We start from the raw sequence: 23,401 nt of genomic DNA, 5'->3' as shown, positions 1-23,401 counted from the left end.
CACTAGAGACCACTACAGATGTTTTCCCCAAATTTAGACATGTACACAGAGGCTTTACCACTCGGTCTCCTCTCATGAGACTAGCCCCCTGAAATGTTCCTGGTCCCCCTCCTGAGGTACCCTGTTGGTGGGGGGTTCAGTGGAGGACATCCCCAGGTTGGCTGAGCCTCTAGGATGTAAGCAAGTTCCCTCCAGGAATCAGCACTGTCTTGTGTAGACCTGGAAGACCCATGAAGCCTCCTTCATTCTCCAGAGCCACCCCAAACTTCTAATTCCACCAAGGGGTCCTGGCACTGTTCCTGCCACCCTGGAAAGGCTGAAAAATATGTTACCGACTGCCTGAGAATCCTGAGATTTTCTACTGTAGCTCAGGACCCAGGATCATTGTTGCCAAAAGCAGAGGCACAAGGTGGGAGTCCTGAGCTCACCTGAGCCTCTGTACCTGAGCCCCTTATTGGCCCAAGAAATGCCTGTGCTGCACTTCAAGGCATGCAGATGGGGCTGTGCCAGCCTGGGCCACTCCGCAATTTTCCGTCCTCCAGGAAGCCTATGAAATGCTTGTGCAGGCCACTGACACCCCTACTGGTCAGAAGCACCATGCACAACTCTTGTTTACACCTTCTCTAATAGAATGCAAACCCAGGTGTCTGGATTTCTGCAGGTCTGGGCAGAACAAATGGCAGAAGGTCAGCGAGGAAGTGCTGGCCATAGTATGGTGTGGGGCTTAATGGGTTCTTAGGGATGGTGCAATATCGTTCAAATCAAGTGTGTGTGTGTGTGTGTGTGTGTGTGTGTGTGTTAAGGCAGATGTAAATACAGGAAAAAAAATACTGGATACCAAAATTTCCACAAGTTGACCTGTATCTGCTGGATGTACTGTAAGCTTTTTCCTTTACAGCTCCTGTGCATGTATACTATTTGCATCTTACCTAAAATTCTGCAAAATTTAGGAAATCACTTCAAAGTCTAAAATCAATTTGATTTAATCAACTTAAAAATCTTTCAATTAAAAACTGAAAGATGGGGACTTCCCCGGTGGTCCAGTGGTTAAGAATCCACCTGCCAATGCGCGTGACACAGGTTCCATCCCTGGCCCCAGGGGATTCATGCTACAGGGAAAGTAAGCAAGCCCGAGCACCACAGCTAGCGAGCCCAGCACGCCTTAGCGCGCTTGCTCTGCCACAAGACAAGGCATTCCCATAAAAAGCCCGCACACCAAAGCTAGAGAGCAGGCCCCGCTCACCACACTACAGAAAGTCAATTCCGAGCAACAAACACCCAATTCGGCCAAAAATAACAACAAAAAAATTTTTTTAATGAAAGATGTCACAAATGGCATCTTACTTAGGACATTTTAGGCAACCTTGATTTCCTAAGGTTGCCATAACAAATTACCACAAACTTGGTGATTCAGAAGGACAGAAATACATTCTCTCACAGTCCAAGGCCCCTCAGGGGACCAGGGCTCCTTTGCTAGGCCACTCAGAGGAATACGAGAAGTAGTCATTCAAACATGGCAAAATAGAACAGTGGATTTTGGATATGTACTCAAACTGGGGTGAGACCTTAAGGGAAAAAAAAATGTCTTACAAAGAAAAGTAAAACACGCCACAAGACATATACTGTTAAAAATCTTAACATTTTGGTTATCATAGGTCATTGTAAATTTGTGTTTGTTTTGCCAAAAGTTTTCACTTTCATGTCAGGTTCAAAGAATTTGTTAACAAAATAAGCCACTCATTATATACAAATAAATAATACAAACATTAATTCAGTATTTATTAATATAAATTCATATTAATTAATGGGTATTAATAATTAATGAATGTATATTAATTCAACCACTAACATTAAATTGGGTTTTGATCAACATCCAGACTTAATCAGTGCTGGGGAGTCCCATGGCACAGCACATCTGGAGTCCCAGCTGGGAAAAGGTCCCAGGCAGCACGGCCACTCTGTGGGTGAGACTTAAAAGACTGCAGTTCGGGTTCCCACTTATAATCCCAGGAGGGTCACAGACTGACGTCATCATCAATCTGTACAGCTCTCAGTTCAGTTCAGTTCAGTCACTCAGTCGTGTCCGACTCTTTGCAACCCCATGGACTGCAGCACGCCAGGCCTCCCTGTCCATCACCAACTCCTGGAGTTTATTCAAACTCATGTCCATTGAGTCGGTGATGCCATCCAACCATCTCATCCTCTGTCGTCCCTTTCTCCTCCCACCTTCAATCTTTCCCAGCATCAGGGTCTTTTCAAATGAGTTAGATCTTTGCATCAGTGGCCAAAGATTTGGAGCTTCAGCTTCAACATCAGTCCTTCCAATGAATATTCAGGACTGACTTCCTTTAGGAAGGACTGGTTGTATCTCCTTGCTGTTCAAGGAGTCTCAGAGTCTTTTCCAACACCATAGTTCAAAAGCATCCATTCTTTGGCGCTCAGCCTTCTTTATGGCCCAGCTGTCACATCCATACATTTCTACTGGAAAAACCACAGCCCTTGACAAGACAGACTTTTGTTGACATAGTAATGTCTCTGCTTTTGAATATGCTATCTAGGTTGATCATAACTTTCCTTCCAAGGATTGTCTTTTAATTTCATGGCTGAAATCACCATCTGCAGTGATTTTGGAGCCCCCCAAAATAAAGTCTGACACTGTTTCCACTGTTTCCCCATCTATTTCCCATGAACTGATGGGACTAGATGCCATGATCTTCGTTTTCTGAATGTTGAGCTTTAAGCCAACTTTCACTTTCATCAAGAGGCTTTTTAGTTCCTCTTCACTTTCTGCCATAAGGGTGGTATCATCGGCATATCTGAGGTTATTGATATTTCTCCCGGCAATCTTGATTCCAACTTGTGCTTCCTCCAGCCTAGCATTTCTCATGATGCACTCTGCATATAAGTTAAATAAGCAGGGTGACAATATACAGCCTTGACAGACTCCTTTTCCTATTTGGAACCAGTCTGTTGTTCCATGTCTAGTTCTAACTGTTGTTTCCTGACCTGCATACAGGTTTCTCAAGAGGCAGGTCAGGTGGTCTGGTATTTCCATTTCTTTCAGAATCTTCCACAGTTTATTGTGATCCACACAGTCAAAGGTGTTGGCATAATCAATAAAGCAGAAATAGATGTTTTTCTGGAACTCTCTTGCTTTTTCCATGATCCAGCAGATGTTGGCAGCTGGATCTCTGGTTCCTCTGCCTTTTCTAAAACCAGCTTGAACATCTGGAAGTTCACGATTCAGCCTGGCTTGGAGAATTTTGAGCATGACTTTACTAGCGTGTGAGATGAGTGCAATTGTGCGGTAGTTTGAGCATTCTTTGGCAGTGCAGCTCTGGTTTCATGTTAATGCTGTTTGTTTTGTTGTGTAAAACTTGGAATGTAGTTAAGCCTGGGGCTTGATTGGCCAGGCCTCCTCCAGGGTCTCTAAAATCTCAAGATTTCTCTCCCGTTTTATCTACAGTGCTGCAAGTCTTGCACTCATAGCAGGCAGTCACTCATAGTCACTCCCAGGGCAGTGTCCAGGCAGGTTAGAAGCAAGGTCAGAGGCCTGCTCTGCTTTGCCTCTGAAGCCTAAACAAGACTATTCATTTAATTTCCCTAACAAACAGGTCTTTAGATATTTAAGATATTTTCAGAAGCTGATTTCATGATCCCAACCCTTGCATCTCTTCATATCTAGAAAAGCACTAAATCCCTTCATGATCACATCAGCTCCACCTGACTAGCAGAAAGCCTTTTGTAAAATGAGTGTTTAATGGTATTGAGGAGAAGGGGATGACAGAGGTTGAGATGGTTGGATGGCATCACCGACTCAATGGACATGAGTTTGAGCAAGCTCCGGGAGTTGGTGATGGACAGGAAAGCCTGGAGTGCTGCAGTCCATAGGGTTGCAGAGAGTTGGACATGATTGAGTGACCGAACTGCACTGAAATAATTATACTGAACTTCCTCTTCACCAAAATCTTATGTGTTGACCTTCCCCACTGCTTCTTTGGTGCAGTCTCTCAGAGCTACCTGAGGTGCTGCCTCCCAGGCTGCAGTCCCCATTTTGCCCTAAATAAAACTTAACTCACAGCTCTCAAGTTGAGCATCTTTTCAGTCGACACAGTCCAAATCTGAACACAGGGGAATACAGATGTCCCAGCTTGAAGACAAAAAGGCAGAGAGAGAGCAAGTTCATTTTTGTCCAGCCTTTTGTTCCATTCAGACTTTCAGAGGCTTGGATGAGCTTCTCCCTCCCCAGCCCTGGAAAGGGCAACTGTGCTTCTTTCAGTCTACTAACACAGATGTCCATCTTACCCAGAAACAACCTTGAGACACACCCACAATATTTAACCAAATATCTGGGTACCCTCTGGCCTGAGAATGGTGGTGGTTTAGCTGCTAAGTCGTGTCCGACTCTTAAAATCCTATGGACTGTAGCCCGCCAGGCTCCTCTGTCCATGAGATTCTCCAGGCAAGAATACTGGAGTGGGTTGCCATTTCCTTCTCCAGGGGATCTTTACGACCCAGGAATCGAACTTGGGTCTCCTGTATTGCAGGCAGATGATTTACCAACTGAGCTATGTGGGAAGCCTGGCCCCAGAACGGTAGGCAACTATTTTAATAAGAAAGGGAACATGTGAGGCTTGTCTTGGGCAGCTACAAGGTGGGTAGATCTCCACATCCATCTCCCAGAATCTTAAGCATTTTGAGAGGCCTCAATGGAGCCTCAGTCACACACACCATCCATATGGTCTCGACACGACATTGCTCTCAAAGCTGCCTCCTAGAAATGACCCTAGTGAGGGAACAGAGCAGAATATACATTTCAAAGACAGGGGAGGGGATGAAAGACCTCTAATTGCCTGGGTCCAGTTCTTGAGTCGACCAGTGGTTCCATCTTCTCTTGGTGACCTCCTCCAATGCCCCCCGCACATCTTCATCTAATTACCTCCCAGAGACCCTATTTCCAAACACCATCACATTGGGGGGACAAGGTTTTAATGTATGAAAACTGGGGGCAGGGGGGTCACAATTCAGTTCATAGCACCATATCACTGGTTGACTGGTCTAGAGCCCACTAGACCACTTGTTAGTGAACAAATCATCCTATTGCTGAAGATCCTGGAACAGGGAGGTAGGGGGCCAGGTGCTCTCAGGAGATCTTAGGGCACATGAGCAGGATTTGGGCTGGACACTTTAGTCCTACAGCTGCTGTCAAGGGGCTGCGGGGGCCGGTTGGGGAGGTGTGGGGAGGGGTGGTCAGAGTTTGGTTCTGGGAGGGGCCACTTGGTGTCCCTTGTTACTTTTAAGTAACTGCGATAATAAACACAAATGAAAATGTGAAACTACAATATATTAAGACAGTAATGACTTACACAACCTGTGGGATGTCATTCCCACCCAAATGTCAAACGTATCACAGGACTCACAGGACTCACAGGACACGCTCCCAGAAAGGATTTTTGACTTAAATGCTTTTCTATTTTTTGAGAAGGAAAGATCTCTGCATTCAGTATAAGTGGCCTCACGACCCTAGGTTTTTACCTGAAAGCACCGTAAACATCTGACTGGAGGGAACGTGGGCGCAGCGCCAGTGGCCGGACACGGGACAGGGTCCCAAGGCGATGGAGACTCCGAGACGCGGTACCCACCGACCGCAGACGCCCAGGGGCGGGGAGGCGGGCGGCCACGCCCAAAGCCACGCCCCTGGTCACGCCCCCGGCGGCGCCATTTCCTGCCAACCGGGAAGCAGATCTGCGGGGCCGGCGGCCCGGTTCCCCGAGTGAGTTTCAGTAGTTCGCGTCCAAACTCGCGCGCTGACGCGCTCAGCGCCGGGTCCTCCACACTCCCGGGCCCCCGCGGCTGTTACCGTCCCAGCCGCGGGGAGCCCCGCCTAATCTGGAGGCGCTCTGCCGCGGGGGCCGGACCCACACCTGTTTCTGGTAAAACCGCTTCGCGCCTGGTCCTCGCCCCGACCTCGGTCCTCGTCCCCGTCTTCCCGCCTCTCCCCGCGCCTGGTCAGGTCCCTCCCGGCGCGTCCCCCGGCCCTGGAGGGCGGAGTCGGGCCGTCATGCCTGCCCCTGACCGCGGGTCCCGCAGACCCCTCTCCTCTCTGGAGTCCTCCTTTGCAGCCTTGCTTCGTCCTGGGCCCCAGCCCTACTGCTGCCCAGGCGATCTTTTCGCAGTCACGTCCTCAAAGAGGCCCCCGAGACCCGGAGTGGGGGCGCCCGGCCACCCCCGTCCTGTGACACCCCGTGGTTTCAGATCCGATCCCATTGGCAGCGCATGTCAGGGTGTGTTTACGTTCCCAGGGCCCCACTGGAAGGCGTGCTCATCTGGTGAATGCGTGGGGCAAGGGGGTGAGGATAAAGGGAGATTGAGGGAGAACCAGGAAGACAGCGTGAGATAGAAGAAGGGGGCAGTTGAGTTTGGGGGAGTGGGCTTGGAAAGACACAGTAAAGAGTGAAGGAGAGTGACCTGGGCAAAAAGCAGGGGATGAACGAAAAGGCACAAAAAGATGATCCACAGACAGACAGAAAAGGACAGAATGGGAGGAGGGAGTTATTATGAGCCACAGTAGCAGCGAGGGGCAAAAGAAAAGTAGATCCCACATTCATCCATTTTGTTCTTAAATTTCTAACTTAATTCCCTTTCACGTGTATTGTGTCAGATTCAGTTGATTCAGTCTCAGTAGTTTTCCAATGTATATCATATATTGAAAATATTCCTTAGTGCTAAATAAGTTTATGCTATCTTAATGTGTTCTTGCTAAAGATATTGGTAATTTTTGATATTCACAGTCAAACCCTAGATTAACCAGTTAGTCTAATATTCAACATCTTTATCCCCTTACATGAGCTTTTAATTTAGTGGGCTGCAAGCTGAGGTTTCCAACCAACTCTGGGCCCTTTTTCTGGGTTCTGCAGACCCCTGTCCTCTCCTGAGTCCCCCTCCCCAGCCTCGCCTGGTCCTGGGGCCCTGCTGCTCCCCAGGGCATCTCTTCACAGTCTCCTCTTCAGAGAGGTGCCCCTAGACATCCTTTCCTCTTGTCTTGGAAAGTGACCAAGGGTGAGCTGGATTGTCCTCAGAATTAGTTGGAAGAGAGCGCTTCTGCTCGTAGTGAATAAGCTGCTGAGCTCTTTCCATTGCATGTTTTCCAATGCTACTCCTTTCTTTCATGTTTTCCAGTGCTGCTGATTAGGTCTTCTTAATATGTTTTTTTGATAGCCGTAGTGTGATATTCTGGGAAAGAGGAGTTAAATCCTTTGAGATTACTGGGATTAAAGTCATGAAATGAAGTGGCTCTTGCTCAGAATTAGGAGATGTGATTTTTAGGAGCAGGCAGGGTTGAGAAGGGCAGACCCTGTTACTGTCCCAGGCAGGCCATGTCGTTCCCGTGGGGACGGTGCTAGTTCCTCCCTGAGGGCCTCTCCTGCTGACCCCCTAGCCTGCTCCATCAAGCGGAAGTCATGAGTCTGCTTGATAAGGGAGGGTCCAGGCTTTTGTTGTTGTTGTCATCTCACTGGGTCTGGGGGGCACGGGCTTTGGGAGTTGTGGCTCATGGGCTTAGTTGCCCCACCACATGCAGAATCTTCCCAGTCGAAGGATCGAACCCAAGTCCCCTGCATCGGCAGGCGGCTTCTTATCCACTGTGTTGCCAGGGAGGTCCACGTCTAGAGTTTTTAAGCTAAGCGCAGGTCAAAAGTCTCTCTCCAGTGAGAAGGGATTAGAGGGCGCTTGCCTCTGTGAAGGTAGCTGGAAGAAAGAACAGGCTGCTGTTGAGGGGTTAAGGAGCCAGGAATGGGAGGGAGACCGAGAAGCTCAGGAGCAGGAAGAAGGGAAATCTCTTCCATCCTCCCCTGAGGTGACCCTGTGCTTGGCAGATGCTAAGGAGACCGTGGGGTCTGTGACTAACAGGGAAGGCCAGTCCAGCTCACATACCCACTGCTGCCACCAAATACGTGGGGTTTCTTGTAGGGTGGGAGGGTGTTCTGAAAAAATGGACAGAAAAATCCACCTGTTCATCTCCTGTTTACTGCTTCTGAATCCCTGTGAATCCTTTTGAATCTTTAGACAGCGGGAGACTATGAGTGAAGTGAAGTCGCTCAGTCGTGTCCGACTCTTTGCGACCCCGTGGACAGTAGCCCACCAGGCTTCTCCGTCCATGGGATTTTCCAGGCAAGAGCACTGGAGAGGGTTGCCATTTCCTTCTCCAGGGGATCTTCCCAACCCAGGGATCGAGCCCGGGTCTCCTGCATTGCAGACAGACGCTTTACCGCCTGAGCGACCAGGGAAGCCCCAGGAGACTGTCTCTGCCACTCAGGAATTCCTTCCCCTGTGTGGTTGTGGCATTGGAAAGGGTGTGTTGAGTTGAAGCCCTGAAGGCATGTTCTCCACACTGAGGAGTGATCACAGGACTGGTCTTGCCTGGGAAATAAGCTTTTCATGTGTCTTTTTTAATTCCTTGATTTGACTGTCAAAACTTTTACTTACTTGATTTCTGTCAAATAATCTGTTTCATTTTATTCTTTAATCTTTTATTTAATCTTTTGTATTTCTTTTAACTTTTACTAATATCTTAATTCCTAACAATTTGAAATGTCAATTTACTCTAGTTTCCTTTTAGTTTCTCTTGATTTATAAGGTTGAACAGCCAGCTCATTCATTTTCAAGCCCTTTGTTTCTGTTAAGTATATTTAAACATTTTTTTCAAGATAACAACCATGGCCCTATTCTGTGGTATTGATCATGTTCCTTCTCCATGGTGACAGTATCTGTAACTGTTAATTGGCAATGATCATTTGATTGTATTGTAACCCTATTGTTTAAACTGTCATTGTCTTTAGAATAGTTTGTTTCTACTACTGATTATTGTTTATTTTCTCACTTTAACTTTACTGTGGTAAGCCTATGTGGCCTATTTGACATACTCTCTTTTGCATTTAGCTAAAATTTTCTCTGGGGCTAATTACACAGTCAAATTAGATGGATGCAGTGAGTGAACTGAAGTCTATCCTTTGGGATAAATGGAGATAAAACGTCTCTACAGTTTGGATATATGCTCATATACATGTACACTCATGTTCATTTACGTATGTGTGTATGTGTCTTCCAGGGAATCTGGCCTCCGGGGAAGAAGGCCAGACTCAGGGATTATGCCCTGTTTCCCAGCCCTCCAGGGCCGCAACTACTCTGAACAATAAGACTAGAGCCTTTCTCAGCCCAGACTGTCTTGCTACACATTCTGCCATCTGCTCCACCCTACAGCCTAGAGGTATGTACTTTGAGATCTTGCGTCCAAGCCTGGGGCTGTGAGTGGGCAGCCAGATGGTCCCTTCTTGCCCTCCTCTATACTCATAGGATGTAGAGCAGGTGAGTAGTTGCCTGGTTCTGGGCACATCTAGAAAATGCTGCAGAGCCTCCAGGTGGCAAGGACCTCCTCTGTAGTTTCCATCCTTCTCCTGTTGTATCTATTCCAGGGCCGCTAAAGACTTTAGGAAAATTTTCACTCAGCCTGGCCAGCTGTGGGCTTCCTTCCAGGCCTTGCAGGCAGGATCAAATGGTTGCTGGTTCCCAGTATGACTTAGAACATTTTCCAGAGGCTCAGGCAGGCCAGGGTGTCCTCATCTAGTATCTTCTGTTGAAATGGCCACTTCTGGCCTCCTGAGAAAAACTTGGGAAATTGATGGACACTCATTTCTGGAAAGGGCCCTGGAACGACTTGAAAGCATCAGTATATTTGTATATATTTGTAGAACCCTCTGTAGTCCGTTCAGGAAACTCGGAGCCCTGTGTGAACAGAGAAAGGTGAGTCAGTGTTTTTTAACAGCAATGATAAATCATAATTGTTGTAATAAGTACCGTCACAGTGATGAATGTTAGCAGTGATAATGGTCCTGTGATGGGAGCAATAACTCTCCGTTTCCTCCTTCCATGTCTCCTGTCAGCTAAGACTTTTGCCTATACTGTGTTGTTCTGTGTATTTTTTTATATGTTTTAATCCTTTATTAAATTAAATCATAACATTATTTTTGTCATATCATTTCCTTTGTTATCTTTACCATTAATGTGGATTTTATAAGTTGCAGACTTTGGCAGTTTTCAATTTCTCTCTGATCCTTTCAATAGTTTTTACTTGACTTTTACTTAATTCTTTTATCTTTTGCTCATTTTAAGCCTGTCATCCAGATAAATGAGTGAGATTTTAGCACCGTCTGTTCTCTTCTTTTTGATCTCCCAATACGGTCTCTTCTCTGAAATTACTAATAATCTGTATTTTCCTTCAGAAGTTTTGGAGCCCTGTCAACTCATTTTTCCTTCTGATGTCTTAGAATCTCTTATTTTCAGTCCTGTACTTAAGCTTTGAAGTCCTATTAATTAAGGTTTTTAATAGTTTGTAGTCTAATCACTAAAATTGTTATATAATTTTTAAATGATGTTCTGCTTCAAGGCAAAGGAATCTGAATATTAATATTCAATCTCTTTACCATGCCAGTCTCTCTTACGCTTTCAGTTCAGTTCAGTCGCTCAGTCATGTCTGACTCTTTGCAACCCCATGAACTGCAGCACGCCAGGCCTCCCTGTCCATCACCAACTCTCGGAGGCCACCCAAACCCATGTCCGTCAAGTCGATGATGCCATCCAACCATCTCATCCTCTGTCATCCCCTTCTCCTCCTGCCCTCAATCTTTCCCAGCATCAGGGTCTTTAACAATGAGTCAGCTCTTCGCATCAGGTGGCCAAAGTATTGGAGTTTCAGCTTCAACATCAGTCCTTCCAGTGAATACCCAGGACTGATCTCCTTTAGGATGGACTGGTTGGATCTCCTTGTAGTCCAAGGGACTCTCAACAGTCTTCTCCAACATCACAGTTCAAAAGCATCAATTCTTCAGCGCTCAGCTTTCTTTATAGTCCAACTCTCGCATCCATACATGACTGCTACAAAAAACCATAGCTTGACTAGACGGACCTTTGTTGACAAAGTAATGTCTCTGCTTTTTAATATGCTGTCTAGGTTGGTCATAACTTTTCTTCCAAGGAGTAAGCATCTTTTAATTTCATGGCTGCAGTCACCATCTGCAGTGATACTGGAGCCAGAAAAATAAAGTCAGCCACTGTTTCCACTGTTTCCCCATCTACCTGCCATGAAGTGATGGGACCAGATGCCATGATCTTCATTTTCTGAATGTTGAGCTTTAAGCCAACTACTTCACTCTCCTCTTTCACTTTCCTCAAAAGGCTCTTTAGTTCCTCTTCACTTTCTGCCATAAGGATGGTGTCATCTGCATATCTGAGGTTATTGATATTTCTCCTGGCAATCTTGATTGCAGCTTGTGCTTCTTCCAGCCCAGCATTTCTCATGATGCACTCTGCATATAAGTTAAATAAGCGGGGTGACAATATACAGCCTTGACATACTCCTTTTCCTATTTGGAACCAGTCTGTTGTTCCATGTCTAGTTCTAACTGTTGCTTCCTGACCTGCATATAGGTTTCTCAAGAGGCAGGTCAGGCGGTCTGGTATTCCCATCTCTTTCAGAATTTTCCACAGTTTATTGTGATCCACGCAAAGGCTTTGGCATAGTCAGTAAAGCAGAAATAGATGTTTTTCTGAAACTCTCTTGCTTTTTCGATGATCCATTGGATGTTGGCAATTTGATCTCTGGTTCCTCTGCCTTGTCTCAAACCAGCTTGAACATCAGTATTCACGTATTGCTGAAGCCTGGCTTGGAGAATTTTGAGCATGACTTTACTAGCGTGTGAGATGAGTGCAATTGTGCGGTAGTTTGGGCATTCTTTGGCATTGCCTTTCTTTGGGATTGGAATGAAAACTGACCTTTTCCAGTCCTGTGGCCACTGCTGAGTTTTCCAAATTTGCTGGCATATTGAGTGCAGCACTTTCACAGCATCATCTTTCAGGATTTGAAATAGCTCCACTGGAACTCAATCACCTCCACTAGCTTTGTTCATAGTGATGCTTCCTAAGGCCCACTTCACTTCACATTCCAGAATGTCTGGCTCTAGGGAAGTGATCACACCATTGTGATTATTTGGGTCGTGAAGATCTTTTTTGTATAGTTCTTCTGCCACCTTCTGGTGTATTCCTGCCACCTCTTCTTAATATCATCTGCTTCTGTTAGGTCCATACCATTTCTGTCCTTTATTGAGCCCATCTTTGCATGAAATGTTCCTTTGGTATCTCTAGTTTTCTTGAAGAGATCTCTAGTCTTTCCCATGCTATTGTTTTCCTCTATTTCTTTGCATTGATCGCTGAGGAAGGCTTTCTTATCTCTCCTTGCTATTCTTTGGAACTCTGCATTCAAATGGGTGTATCTTTCCTTTTCTCCTTTGCTTTTCACTTCCTGTCTTTTCACAGCTATTGGTAAGGCCTCCTCAGACAGCCATTTTGCTTTTTTGCATTTCTTTTTCTTGGGGATGGTCTTGATCCCTGTCTCCTGTACAATGTCAGGAACCTCCATGCATAGTTCATCAGGCACTCTATCTATCAGATCTAGGCCCTTAAATCTATTTCTCACTTCCACTGTATAGTCATAAGGGATTTGATTTAGGTCATACCTGAATGGTCTAGTGGTTTTCTCCACTTTCTTCAATTTCAGTCTGAATTTGGCAATAAGGAGTTCATGATCTGAGCCACAGTCAGCTCCCGGTCTTGTTTTTGCTGACTGTATCGAGCTTCTCCACCTTTGGCTGTGAAGAATATAATCAGTCTGATTTTGGTGTTGACCATCTGGTGATGTCCATGTGTAGAGTCTTCTCTTGTGTTGTTGGAAGAGGGTATTTGCTATGACCAGTGCGTCCTCTTGGCAGAACTCTATTAGCCTTTGCCCTGCTTCATTCCGTACTCCAAGGCCAAATATGCGTGTTACTCCAGGTATTTCTTGACTTTCTACTTTTGCATTCCAGTCCCCTGTAATGAAAAGGACATCTTTTTTGGGTGTTAGTTCTAAAAGGTCTTGTAGGTCTTCATAGAACTGTTCAACTTCAGCTTCTTCGGCATTACTGGTCAGGTCATAGACTTGGATTACTGTGATATTGAATGGTTTGCCTTGGAAACGAATAGAGATCATTCTGTTGTTTTTGAGATTGCATCCAAGTACTGCATTTCAGACTCTTTTTGACTATGACGGCTACTCCATTTCTTCTAAGAGATTCCTGCCTGCAGGAGTGGATATAATGGTTATCTGAGTTAAATTCACCCATTCCAGTCCATCTTAGTTCGCTGATTCCTAGGATGTCAACGTTCACTCTTGCCATCTCCTGTTGGACCACTTCCAGTTTGCCTCGAGTCATGGACCTAACATTCCAGGTTCCTATGCAATATTGCTCTTTACAGTATCGGACCTTGCTTCTATCACCAGTGCCATTCACAACTGGATGTTGTTTTTGCTTTGGCTCCATCTCTCCATTCTTTCTGGAGTTATTTCTCCACTGATCTCCAATAACATATTGGGCACCTACTGGCCTGAGGAGTTCTTCTTTCAGTATCCTATCTTTTTGCCTTTTTATACTGTTCATGGGGTTCTCAAGGCAAGAATATTGAAGTGGTTTGCTATCGCCTTCTCCAGTGGATCACATTCTGTCAGACCTGGCCCCATACGGCATGGCTTTGTTTGATTGAGTTAGACAAGGCTGTGGTCCATGTGATCAGATTGGCTAGTTGTCCGTGACTGTGGTCTCAGTCTTTCTGCCCCCTGACCCCCTCTCTCAGTGCCTACCCTCTTACCTGGGTTTCTCTTACCTTGGACGCGGCATCTCTCTTCACGGCTGCTCCAGCAAAGCACAGCCACTGCTCCTTATCTTGGATGCGGGGTATGCTCTATGCTTTAGTCTTTCTAATTATTATTGCTTTGGTAATTTTTTAAAGTCTTCTTCATTGAGTTGGGTTCTCCTTAAGCCACATGAATACATGGTGATAGTTTGGAGAAAGATATCAGCTCCAGCGGGGCTACCTTTATTTATAGTTCTCACCTACTGGTGACCTTTGATGCCTTCCATTTGGAAGTGTGGGCAAAGCACAGTGATAGCTAGATATGTTCCTTCCCATTCACAGGGCTGTTCTGTTTTGTGTGCAGAGGGCTTCCCTGGATATCTTTTATCTCCTTAGAAGAAAAACTCTAAAGGTAAAAAAAAATTATTTTACATTTCAATTTAAATCTGCCTTGAGGTCAAAACCTAACCTAACCCCATGGACAATGCCCCAGTAGTCTTCCTAGGTCTTCCTTCTCTTTATGACTCAGTAGGTAAACTATGTTGACAGAGTAGCTTCCGGATATCGTGAACTGTCCTCACTATTGACAGCCTTTCCCCAGTTATCAGATCCTTACATTAATCTGGGGCTTTTCTTACAGATCTGACAGACAGTACTGTCTTCCTTGTTGGGTGACTCACAGAGGAAAATAAGAGGAAACAGTACCCAGAATTCTATTTCTCACCCCCACCCCCAGACATTTAAATCACTCTCCAGATCTTTAGTCACCTCAGTTCGCCCCAGAAGATTCCAATTCCTCTTCAGAGTGTGTGCCTACAACAGGCAGAGAGTGAGCCTGAGAACCACCCTGGCACTGCTTGTCTCTGGGATGCTGACAACATTCTCCCTCCTGTGTATCACAGAGAAGATTCAGGTTTCCAGGTATGGACCAGTGTTGGGGGAGGGGTGTCCTCATTCTTCTGAACAGCCGGTACCTCAGAGCTCAAGGTAGAGGCAGGTGTCTAAGGGGTGTAGAACATAGGACCCAGTCCATACGCAGTAAGGAGGAACGCTGTGGTAGAGCTTAGGACCCACCTGGAGCGGGGCATCCAGCCACTTCCTGGCCTTGTGTGTAGGACGGCAGGAGCTCAGAGGTGAAACCACAGACTTGCCTCAGTTTCAGAGAATGAAGGAATGCCCGTTTTCTCCCTCTGCAGAGTCCGTCAGCTTTGGAAGATGCTAGCTGAACAGTCTGCTCCATGGAGACATGTGCCTGACATCTTACAGAGTATGTATGGATTCTACTTGGGAAAGCGATCGAAGGTCTCTGCTCTAAACTGGGCGTGGCAGTTCTGACACAGAACCTTCGCTGGGCTCCTTGAAGGGGGAGGGGATATATATGATGGCTCAATGAAGCTTTGATGTTGTCCAAAGGCCCTGAATCTCAGTCATTCCTCTTCCTGATTCTGGTTGAAGGCAATTGGTTTTAGTCCTTTGGTCATCAGAGTCTTTGGTTGTTGCAGGGAGAGGCCCCAGTTGTCAGGCTTCTCTTCCAAAGATTCATGGGATTCAGGTTCTGGTCACTGAGTATGGAACTCTTTGTAATCTCAAGCATAAAGCCTTTTGAAATTATCCCAGCTCACCTATACACCCTGCACCATTTTTATCCGTCCCCTCCCTGCTGAATGTTTATCCCTCTGGGGTTCTGATTTTTCAGAGGCATTTTAAACCATGAAAGGACGTAACTCACGTTAAACTGTGGTCAGGGAACAGACTTTGGAGTGAGATACACGTGAGCCTGAAAGATAGTTAACCAGTTATATGCTGTGTAGTTTTGGGTGGTGAATGACTGTATCCCCAATAGTTGGCTTCTTTAGCTTTTACATGGGCTGAGGTAAATATTAGAATTTTTACCAGGAAGGACAGACTCCATTATTTTGGAAGGGAGTTTATAATCAGAAAATAATTGTTTACAGGACTGCAGCCACTTGTGGGCAAGGCACTGAGGGCAAGTTACCTTACAGTGGACATTTCTCTGTATTTATAATTCATATATAATGGTCAGAGGTGAACTTGCTTAATTGTATCATTCTTAGGTAGATTTAGACCATTGGGAGGACAGAGCGTAAACAAATATCTAGTGACTAGTGAGATGAATGGCCTCAGGGAGTGGTAGAGTTCTGTGTAGATCAGGACAGAGGGAAGGGAAAGGTTTAGCTCTGGTTGGATTTAGTGAAAGTCTCTGTTAGTTGAGATTTAAACTATCCATGTCATCTGTTAATTGATAAACTAAAATCGCCAGGTTACTGTGAGGACTAAGTGAATATGTAGATATCCAAGCACAGAGTCATATTTGATGCAAATATATCTTTTTTTTTTCTTTTGTGGACCTCAGGTACAAATGGGTGAGTTAATCTTATTTTTATTTATGATCCATTATCATCATTTTTCCATAAAATATATTTAGTTATTATTGGTGTTTTAGAGGCGAGCTCCCTGGTGGATCAGTGGTAAAGAATCCGCCTGCCAATCCAGGAGACATGGGTTCAATACCTAGGATGGGAAGATCCCCTGGAGAAGGAAATGGCAACCCACTCTAGCATTCTTGCCTGAGAAATCCCACAGACTGAAGCCTAGAGGGCTGCAGTTCATGGTGTCGCAAGAGTTGGACATGACTTAGCAACTAAACAACAACAAAGGGGAGAATTTACACTTTATAAACACTTTCTCTGTGTGTCTCTCACGCACATATATGTATGCATGTACACATATGTGTGTTTGTAGGTAATGAAATGTAGGCGTATGGCAGCTAATGAAGATTAATGCAGGGATTTCAAGAATTTCAGCTACCCCTTTACTAAGATAATCAGGTGGCCTTAACTAGATTTCCTCCTGAACTCCAACCAGCCTTGACCTACAGGGTTGAAACAGTCCGTGATGGTAACACTATGACTCTTGGACTCCTGCTACCTTCTGGTGCAGGGGATGTTAGGGACAAGGCTGGCAGGATAGGTGCCATGATTCCTCCAAATGGAATAAATTCTTAAATTAATTCCAGCATAATGCAGATCTTTAGTTAACTGACTTCTAAGTTCATGTGGAACAGATCTAGAAGAGTTAAGGGAGAGCTGGAAGGGAGTAAGTGTTCAGAGAGCCAGCATGAATGCTGAAGAACCGTTGTGGGTGCATAAGTCAAGAATAATATTTCCACAGTGTTACCTACAAATGAAAACCAAAATCTACATGTGGCGTGAGTCAGGGGTCACTGTGGTTTGGAGTCAGGGAGAGAATTGAATAACTGGATATCACAGAGTTATTGAAGTTACTTATTGATATGAAGCTCAATACTTTGAGCTTTGATGTTCTTGTCCATAAATGTCCATAAGTTATCTGTATTTCTTCCATTGCTGTTAATGACTATAGTTACAGTCTTCTTACTTTTGACCCTGGGAGAGGAGTAGCATCCTCTGTGTGTTTCTCATAGAGTGTGCACTGCATGTTTGTTGGTTAGTCTGGGAGTCCACAACCAGGTGAAGATTTGGGGTTTCATGAGATGTTGGACTGGAACGTGTGCGCAGGACTGGAGTCTTTCAACATTTCTCTCCATCCTCAGCTTTGCCTGCTTAATGCTTGGACTGTCTGTGAGTGAAAACCCAGAGAAAGACTGTTGGCAACTGAGTTATTGACAATGCAGCCATTGGTGAGTAAGGAATGCCTTTTTCTGCTGAAACTGCATACCCTGCTCCTAAGAGGAGATGGGCAGGTTTCTCTTATTGGATGGATGTTCTAAGTGCAATCAAAAAGTATTCATGGGTCTGAGCACCAGTGAAATGTAGTAACTAGTATCCTTCCTAACATCACACTGATTTATTTCAGCCTCCATGCAGCTTGTGTATTTATAGAAGAGTTGAGAGAAGTATTCTTTCTCTAACCTGTCCCTGGTCTCATCAGGGAATAATTCACTTGTTAATCATGTTATTGGCTATAATGGCCTAAGGTTGTGGTGACCAGAGATGAGAGGAGCAAAAGATTACCATCCAGTGCAGAGGCTGAGGTCTCATCACCTGAGTTCAGTGAGTCCGGTCTTCACTGGTCCTGGGTGGGGGCTCTGAAAGGAGGATGAGAGAAGTTGAGGACAGAGAAGCCATGAGGAATCATTCTTTTTTTTTTTTCTTTCTAATTTTAAAGTTTTGATAGAATATATCTGCTCTTTTAGGAACTTCTTAAAAAGAAAATTAATCCTTTTTTCATACTTGGTAACTGAAATTAATATATAGGGGGTATTATTTCCTTTATTGTGGCTGCATGTTCAGGAGGAGGATAGTAGAGTAAAAATTTAAGACCCTGTGGATAGTTTTGAAGAGCTAGATAGCCCAAACGCAATCAAGAGGCTTCTGTTATCCTTTAGCAGAGAGGCAAGCTGAAGACAGGAGAGAGTGATGAGTGGTGTTTGAGGTCCCAGAGAAAATTGAGAACAGGCATGGTCAGGCTAGGACTGTCCTTCAGGAGAGCTCTGTCAGAGTCCCTGGCTTATGCTGCTGAACCATCTGACCTCATACCTTATTGTGAACATCCAACTCTTACTGAGTTCAGTGAGACCACATTTACTGATACCAAATGCTATATGAAACTTGTTCATTTCTGAAGAATGATGGAGATGGTTTCAAGGTTCTTGGACACTTTCCTGAGTAATAGACTGAGGTGTGTATTTAATGCATGTTTACTGAGATAGGAAGAACTTCACCCATTAGTTCATTGGATCTTTTAATACTCAGCACATTAGTAAACCATTTAATAGGTGAGGAGTCTGAAGTTCTTTTAGGGGAATGATATAACCATAGTTATGGTTTAAAGGTGGCAAATCATGGTTAATGTTTGCCTTGTGATATGTCTGCAAGTTATTTGAAATTAATCAAGAAGAGAGTTTTATGAATTTTCAAGTGAAAGTTTTAATTACATGTCTGAACTCATAATTACCAGTTTGGGGGAGATTTTTCAGGTTTTATCATATCACACTTCATGTGATATTTCTTTATGACAAAGTTGTATTAATTCAGACTGTGTATATCTCTGTGACATATCTGAAAAGCAAATACCAGCTCAGCATGAACTAATGGGAACTCCAAACTTGGTTTGATCCTTCTGTACACCCAGCGTCTCTACCCCCTTACTCAGCGCTGCCATATCGACCCTCCTGCCCTGGACATTAATAGAGATTGTTCTGTCAGAACCATAATATCCATGTTGTAGGAATCAGTGACGTTTGAAGATGTAGCTGTAGACTTCACCCAGGAAGAGTGGGCCCTGCTGGACACATCCCAGAGAAAGCTGTTCAGAGATGTGATGCTGGAAAATATCAGTCATCTGGTCTTCGTGGGTGAGTCTGTCAACATTTATGTGTATATGCAGGTGAGTAGATAAGTAGGTAGGTTGGTTGGTAGGTAGGTAGGTAGGTAGGTATTTATTGATTCAGTCAATAATTATCTCGAACAGCTTCTACATACCCACCCAGTCACTGTCCTGATTTTTTTGGTAGGCCTTATAACTACATTCAAGTTGTTTCTTTATGTAATACTTACATCTAGTTTGTCACCCCACTAAATGTAACCTTGACCACAGTTTAATCTCTTTCTTCCTGTTCAGTCTCTAATATTCAGAACAGACCTGGGAACTTAATATTTTTGATATATCAGTAAATTGAGTAAATATTTTCTAAAATTCTGCTTTAGTCACTGTGCTGAGGATTGACAGCAGACTAGAGAAAATAGTAAAACCTTGATTATGCTTGTGGAACTTGTTGGCATCTGTTTGAAAATAATATTCAACCCATTATGGGGACATGTAATTTTTCCATTTTTGAAAAGACTAAGGATTCTGTGTGTCCTGTCTTCAAACATGAACATCAGCATCTAGAGGTCTTCACTATTTTGGACACACAATCTGTATTTCAGGGTTTTCTCTGTTCAAGGTGTTGTTGCCTGAGTTGAACTTCAGTGGTCAGCCTCCTTATTTCTCATAGCCTGTCCTGGACTTGATGATAATGTGCTTTTAGTAGCACAAAACTCAAAATCCACCTTTTTTCCATGAACAGGGTATCAGCATTGCAAATTGGATGTGATTTTCCAGTTGGAGCAAGGTGAAGAGCTGTGGATTGAAGGGAGAGGATTTTTCCAAAGCCACAGTCCAGGTATGCATCAGGGGCGCCTGTGCCTAGTCAGCGAGTACATACTCAGAAAACGTCAACTGAAGATTTTGTTAACTGAGTGATATTTTATAAGATGTAGGTGCAAAATTCTTTAAATGTTGTTATTCCTTACATATTTCAGGCTCACTCGTGTGTCCTGCTATTATCCTTTTTTGGCTTTAGGGAAAAGGACATTCATATACTTAATTAAACTTTCACATAATAACTCTTGTTCTCATCCTCCCCTCTGAAGGTTTTCCCTCTTTACCTACTCAGCATCTCATCTCCATTTTAATTTTTTCATATTTCAGTCCTGAAAATCTTTACTAATTGTCAATGCCCTATAATGTGTTTCTGTTTCTTGGAGTGTTCCCCATCGACATGCCAGTTTTTGAAACATAGAGGCCATAGTTTTTCAACATTTTCATTTCACTAATGCCATTCTAATTTTTTTTCCCCAATTATTTTAGGCAGGGAAAGTGCCTTTAAAGAAGAATTGTTCGCCACACAGCATATCAGCAAGAAGGACACATCTACAATCATCCCAATGGTCAGTTTCCTGAGTGTTAACCCTGGTCATCAACATTAAAAACCTGGCTGTGGGTATTAATAATTTGGATTAAGGTATTTCTGAACAAAAAGTTTTAAACGGTTTGAATGTAGTGAAGAAATTAACCTGACCTCAAAACCATAACCTCAGATCTTTAAAAAAAACAAAAGAGGGGGTGGGCAAATGCATAAATATTGTTCATATGTCTAGTTTTTGAAACATATTGCAGACTTCAAAATTAACCTCTAAGCTCAAACTAAAGTTGGGATACTATTTAGAGAAAGTCTTTACAACCCATAAAAAGCAAATCACTGTGTGTATGCAGGTAATATTGGAAAGATTATATATGGAAGCTCTCACTGAATGATCTGTTTTGGATTCGTATGTAGAGCAAGGAGTGTATGAATGTATGTAGACAAACCACTAACAACCTTTCATCTCCTTTCTAAAAGCAGACATTTCACACTCCAGAGGATCCCTGTGAATGTAATGATTTGGAAGATTTCAGTCCTAGCTCTACACTGAGTCAACATTTGTTAACTCACACGGAAAAGACAACCAATATCAGCAAACAGTATCAAAAATCCCATGGTGACCAGTCATACCTTAATCCACATAAGCAGATCCACTCCAGAGGTAAATCATGTGAGTGCCAGCTGTGTGGTAAAGCCTTCAGCAATTGCTCTAGCCTTAGAAGACATGAGATGACCCATACTGGAGAGAAACCTTATGAATGCCATATCTGTGGGAATGCCTTTATTCAAAGCTCTGACCTTAGAAAGCACAATCTGACTCACACTGGAGAGAAGCCGTATGAATGTCATCTCTGTGGAAAAGCCTTTAGTCAGTCCTCCAACCTCAGACAGCATGAAAGGACGCACACTGGAGAGCAACCGTATGAATGTCAGCTCTGTGGGAAAACCTTCAGTAAATGTTCTGCTCTTAGACGTCACGAGAGAACTCACACTGGAGAGAAACCGTATGAATGTCATCTCTGTGGGAAAGCCTTCAGTCAGTGTTCCGCCCTTAGGCGACATGAGGGAACCCACAGTGGAGAGAAAATTATGAATGTTTTCAGTAAGTATTCTGACCTTAGATGACATGGTATTATGAATGTAATAAACATGGACAAGACTTCAACCATAGCTTTAATATTTGAACACATCAGAGAGTCACATCAAAGAAAGCTGTAATCTCTGTAAAACACTAATCAGTGGGGAGGACCCTTCAGTTACTCCTTTTAACATATGCACATTTATATGAAAGAGAAGCCACATGTGTGACACTTATAAAGCAAAACCTTCAGTCTGTTGTGTGGTCATAGATGTCATGAGAGAATTTGCACTGTAATTATAAGGAATGTAAACGTCTTTAACAACAGCTCTAAACTTTAAACATACTGGAGGATTTGCATAGGGGAGAATCCAAGTCTGCAGTCAATGTGAAAATGCTTTCATTTATAATTCATGGTAAACAACATGAACAGACTCCCATCTGGGAAAGCCTCTAGGTCTAATCACTGTAAACAAACATTAAGCCAAGCACAGCCGATGTGCACAACAAAACTCAGTGAAGAAATAATCACTATGACAGGAAGTAAGATGCTGAAGGCTCTTGAGAAATACCAAATAATTCATCCTAAAGAAGTGATTTACTGAAAAATCATGACAAATCCTTCCTTCATAAAAACCACACCTGAGGTACATATGTGGATTCAGACTGTACAAAACACTCTGTCATGAAAGAAGGAAAGTATTCAGTGACCTCATTTCATAATCAGCATTAAGGGTCTCATGTTGCAGAAACAGTGATCCTAAAATCAAGTGAAGAAAACTTCATCTAGATTCAGAAAACTAAGGGGGGATGGGCGGTGAAAAACCCTTTAAAAAGCTTTTAATGTACAATTTTGCAAATAATTCAGAATTTTGAGTGAACTATTTATGCAGAAAAGTCTGACATATAAATACAAGATAGTAAAGTGATCTGGGAAAACTGAATGCCAAATTTTGTAAGAAACTACACTTTTTTCAATAGATTATTATTTGTAAATATTTAAATAATAAAGTCTGTTGCTGAAAAATCTAGTATGTTGATGAAGTTCTAGTTTTCTTCATGCAGCTGTAAACACATAGATCTGGCTCTGTACTTGGTGACATGTGGGTAAGATTCAGCCTAACTCTGAGTCTTCCCTGTTTCTCTAACAGCTCCTTCCACACAGCTCAGCTCCACTCATTTCAGCTTCCCACCACCATCAGCTGTCTCCATCCACACCCTGGTGACAATATTCACCCCGCTGGCTGCTTTTTCAGGCGCGTGACCCTGGCCAACCTTGTGCATAGTGTCATAGACACCGAGTGTAAACCTCTGGGCAGTCCCCAGCCTGTCTCTGCCCTGGGGCAGCTACATGGGGCCAGAGACATGGGGCCTAGCTCTGCCGTCCAGGCCAAGAACACGCCTTAGTAGGATTTTTCTGTGAAGCCTCTGAGTTGGACTAATTGGGGGCAGAGTTCATTGTACAACCCCATCCCACATTTTATTCAGGTGAGTCCTAGTTATGCACCTATTCACCCTCCAAACAGTCACTGCTGTGCCACCCCATCCCCCCCACACACAGCAGCCCTGGAAAGAAGACCCAAGCAATATATTGTAATATCCCCTACCTCTCAGACATTAACTTATTCTTATCATTCTTAACATTAACTTATCATTAACTTATTCTTTTCCCCAAGCAAAATGAGGTCAAAGGAGGTCTCCCCTGCTTTGCTCCCAGGGCTTGGAAATGTATTGCCTTTCAACAGACTTCCACACTGAACCTATGTCTATAGCGGAAGTACTCTCAAGAGAATACTAAGCAGATGGGTGCTCTTCCCAAACTAACACAATCACCAAATCATAGCCTGAAGCCAATTAAATAAGCACATCCCAGGGTGAAACTGACAGTTTTTTTGAAAAGTGATTGTACTGTTCAG

At 43.9% G+C, this 23,401-nt stretch overlaps 1 protein-coding gene and 1 long non-coding RNA gene across 10 annotated transcripts; one reads left to right on the top strand and one right to left on the bottom strand.

Annotated features, from left to right (window-relative positions):
• Positions 1 to 1,294: 1,294 nt before the first annotated feature.
• On the bottom strand, positions 1,295 to 6,391 carry LOC120865829. Its single transcript, XR_005721524.1, has 4 exons — positions 5,536 to 6,391; positions 4,626 to 4,786; positions 4,080 to 4,150; positions 1,295 to 1,565 (listed from the first exon to the last, which is right to left on the bottom strand). It is a non-coding gene; the product is annotated as an uncharacterized LOC120865829 (long non-coding RNA).
• On the top strand, positions 5,705 to 22,303 carry LOC120865827 (zinc finger protein 596-like). Of its 9 annotated transcripts, none has more exons than XM_040243223.1 (9): positions 5,705 to 5,933; positions 9,107 to 9,265; positions 14,360 to 14,640; positions 14,916 to 14,986; positions 17,312 to 17,398; positions 18,949 to 19,075; positions 19,790 to 19,885; positions 20,353 to 20,432; positions 20,888 to 22,303. In XM_040243223.1, exons 5-9 carry the CDS (start codon positions 17,387 to 17,389, stop codon positions 21,530 to 21,532), a joined length of 960 nt encoding a protein of 319 aa, XP_040099157.1. In that variant the 5' UTR covers positions 5,705 to 5,933; positions 9,107 to 9,265; positions 14,360 to 14,640; positions 14,916 to 14,986; positions 17,312 to 17,386; the 3' UTR covers positions 21,533 to 22,303. The 9 variants fall into 9 exon arrangements, with proteins under 9 accessions (XP_040099157.1, XP_040099156.1, XP_040099159.1 ...); XM_040243221.1 differs by having other exon boundaries at positions 5,849 to 5,933; positions 20,885 to 22,303; XM_040243222.1 differs by lacking the exon at positions 14,360 to 14,640.
• Positions 22,304 to 23,401: the final 1,098 nt, after the last annotated feature.

Source organism: Oryx dammah, unplaced genomic scaffold (genome assembly GCF_014754425.2).
Source record: "Oryx dammah isolate SB20612 unplaced genomic scaffold, SCBI_Odam_1.1 HiC_scaffold_7, whole genome shotgun sequence".
NCBI lineage: Eukaryota > Metazoa > Chordata > Mammalia > Artiodactyla > Bovidae > Oryx > Oryx dammah.
Note: the sequence above shows the minus strand (reverse complement) of the source record. Positions and strands in the feature narration are given on the sequence as shown.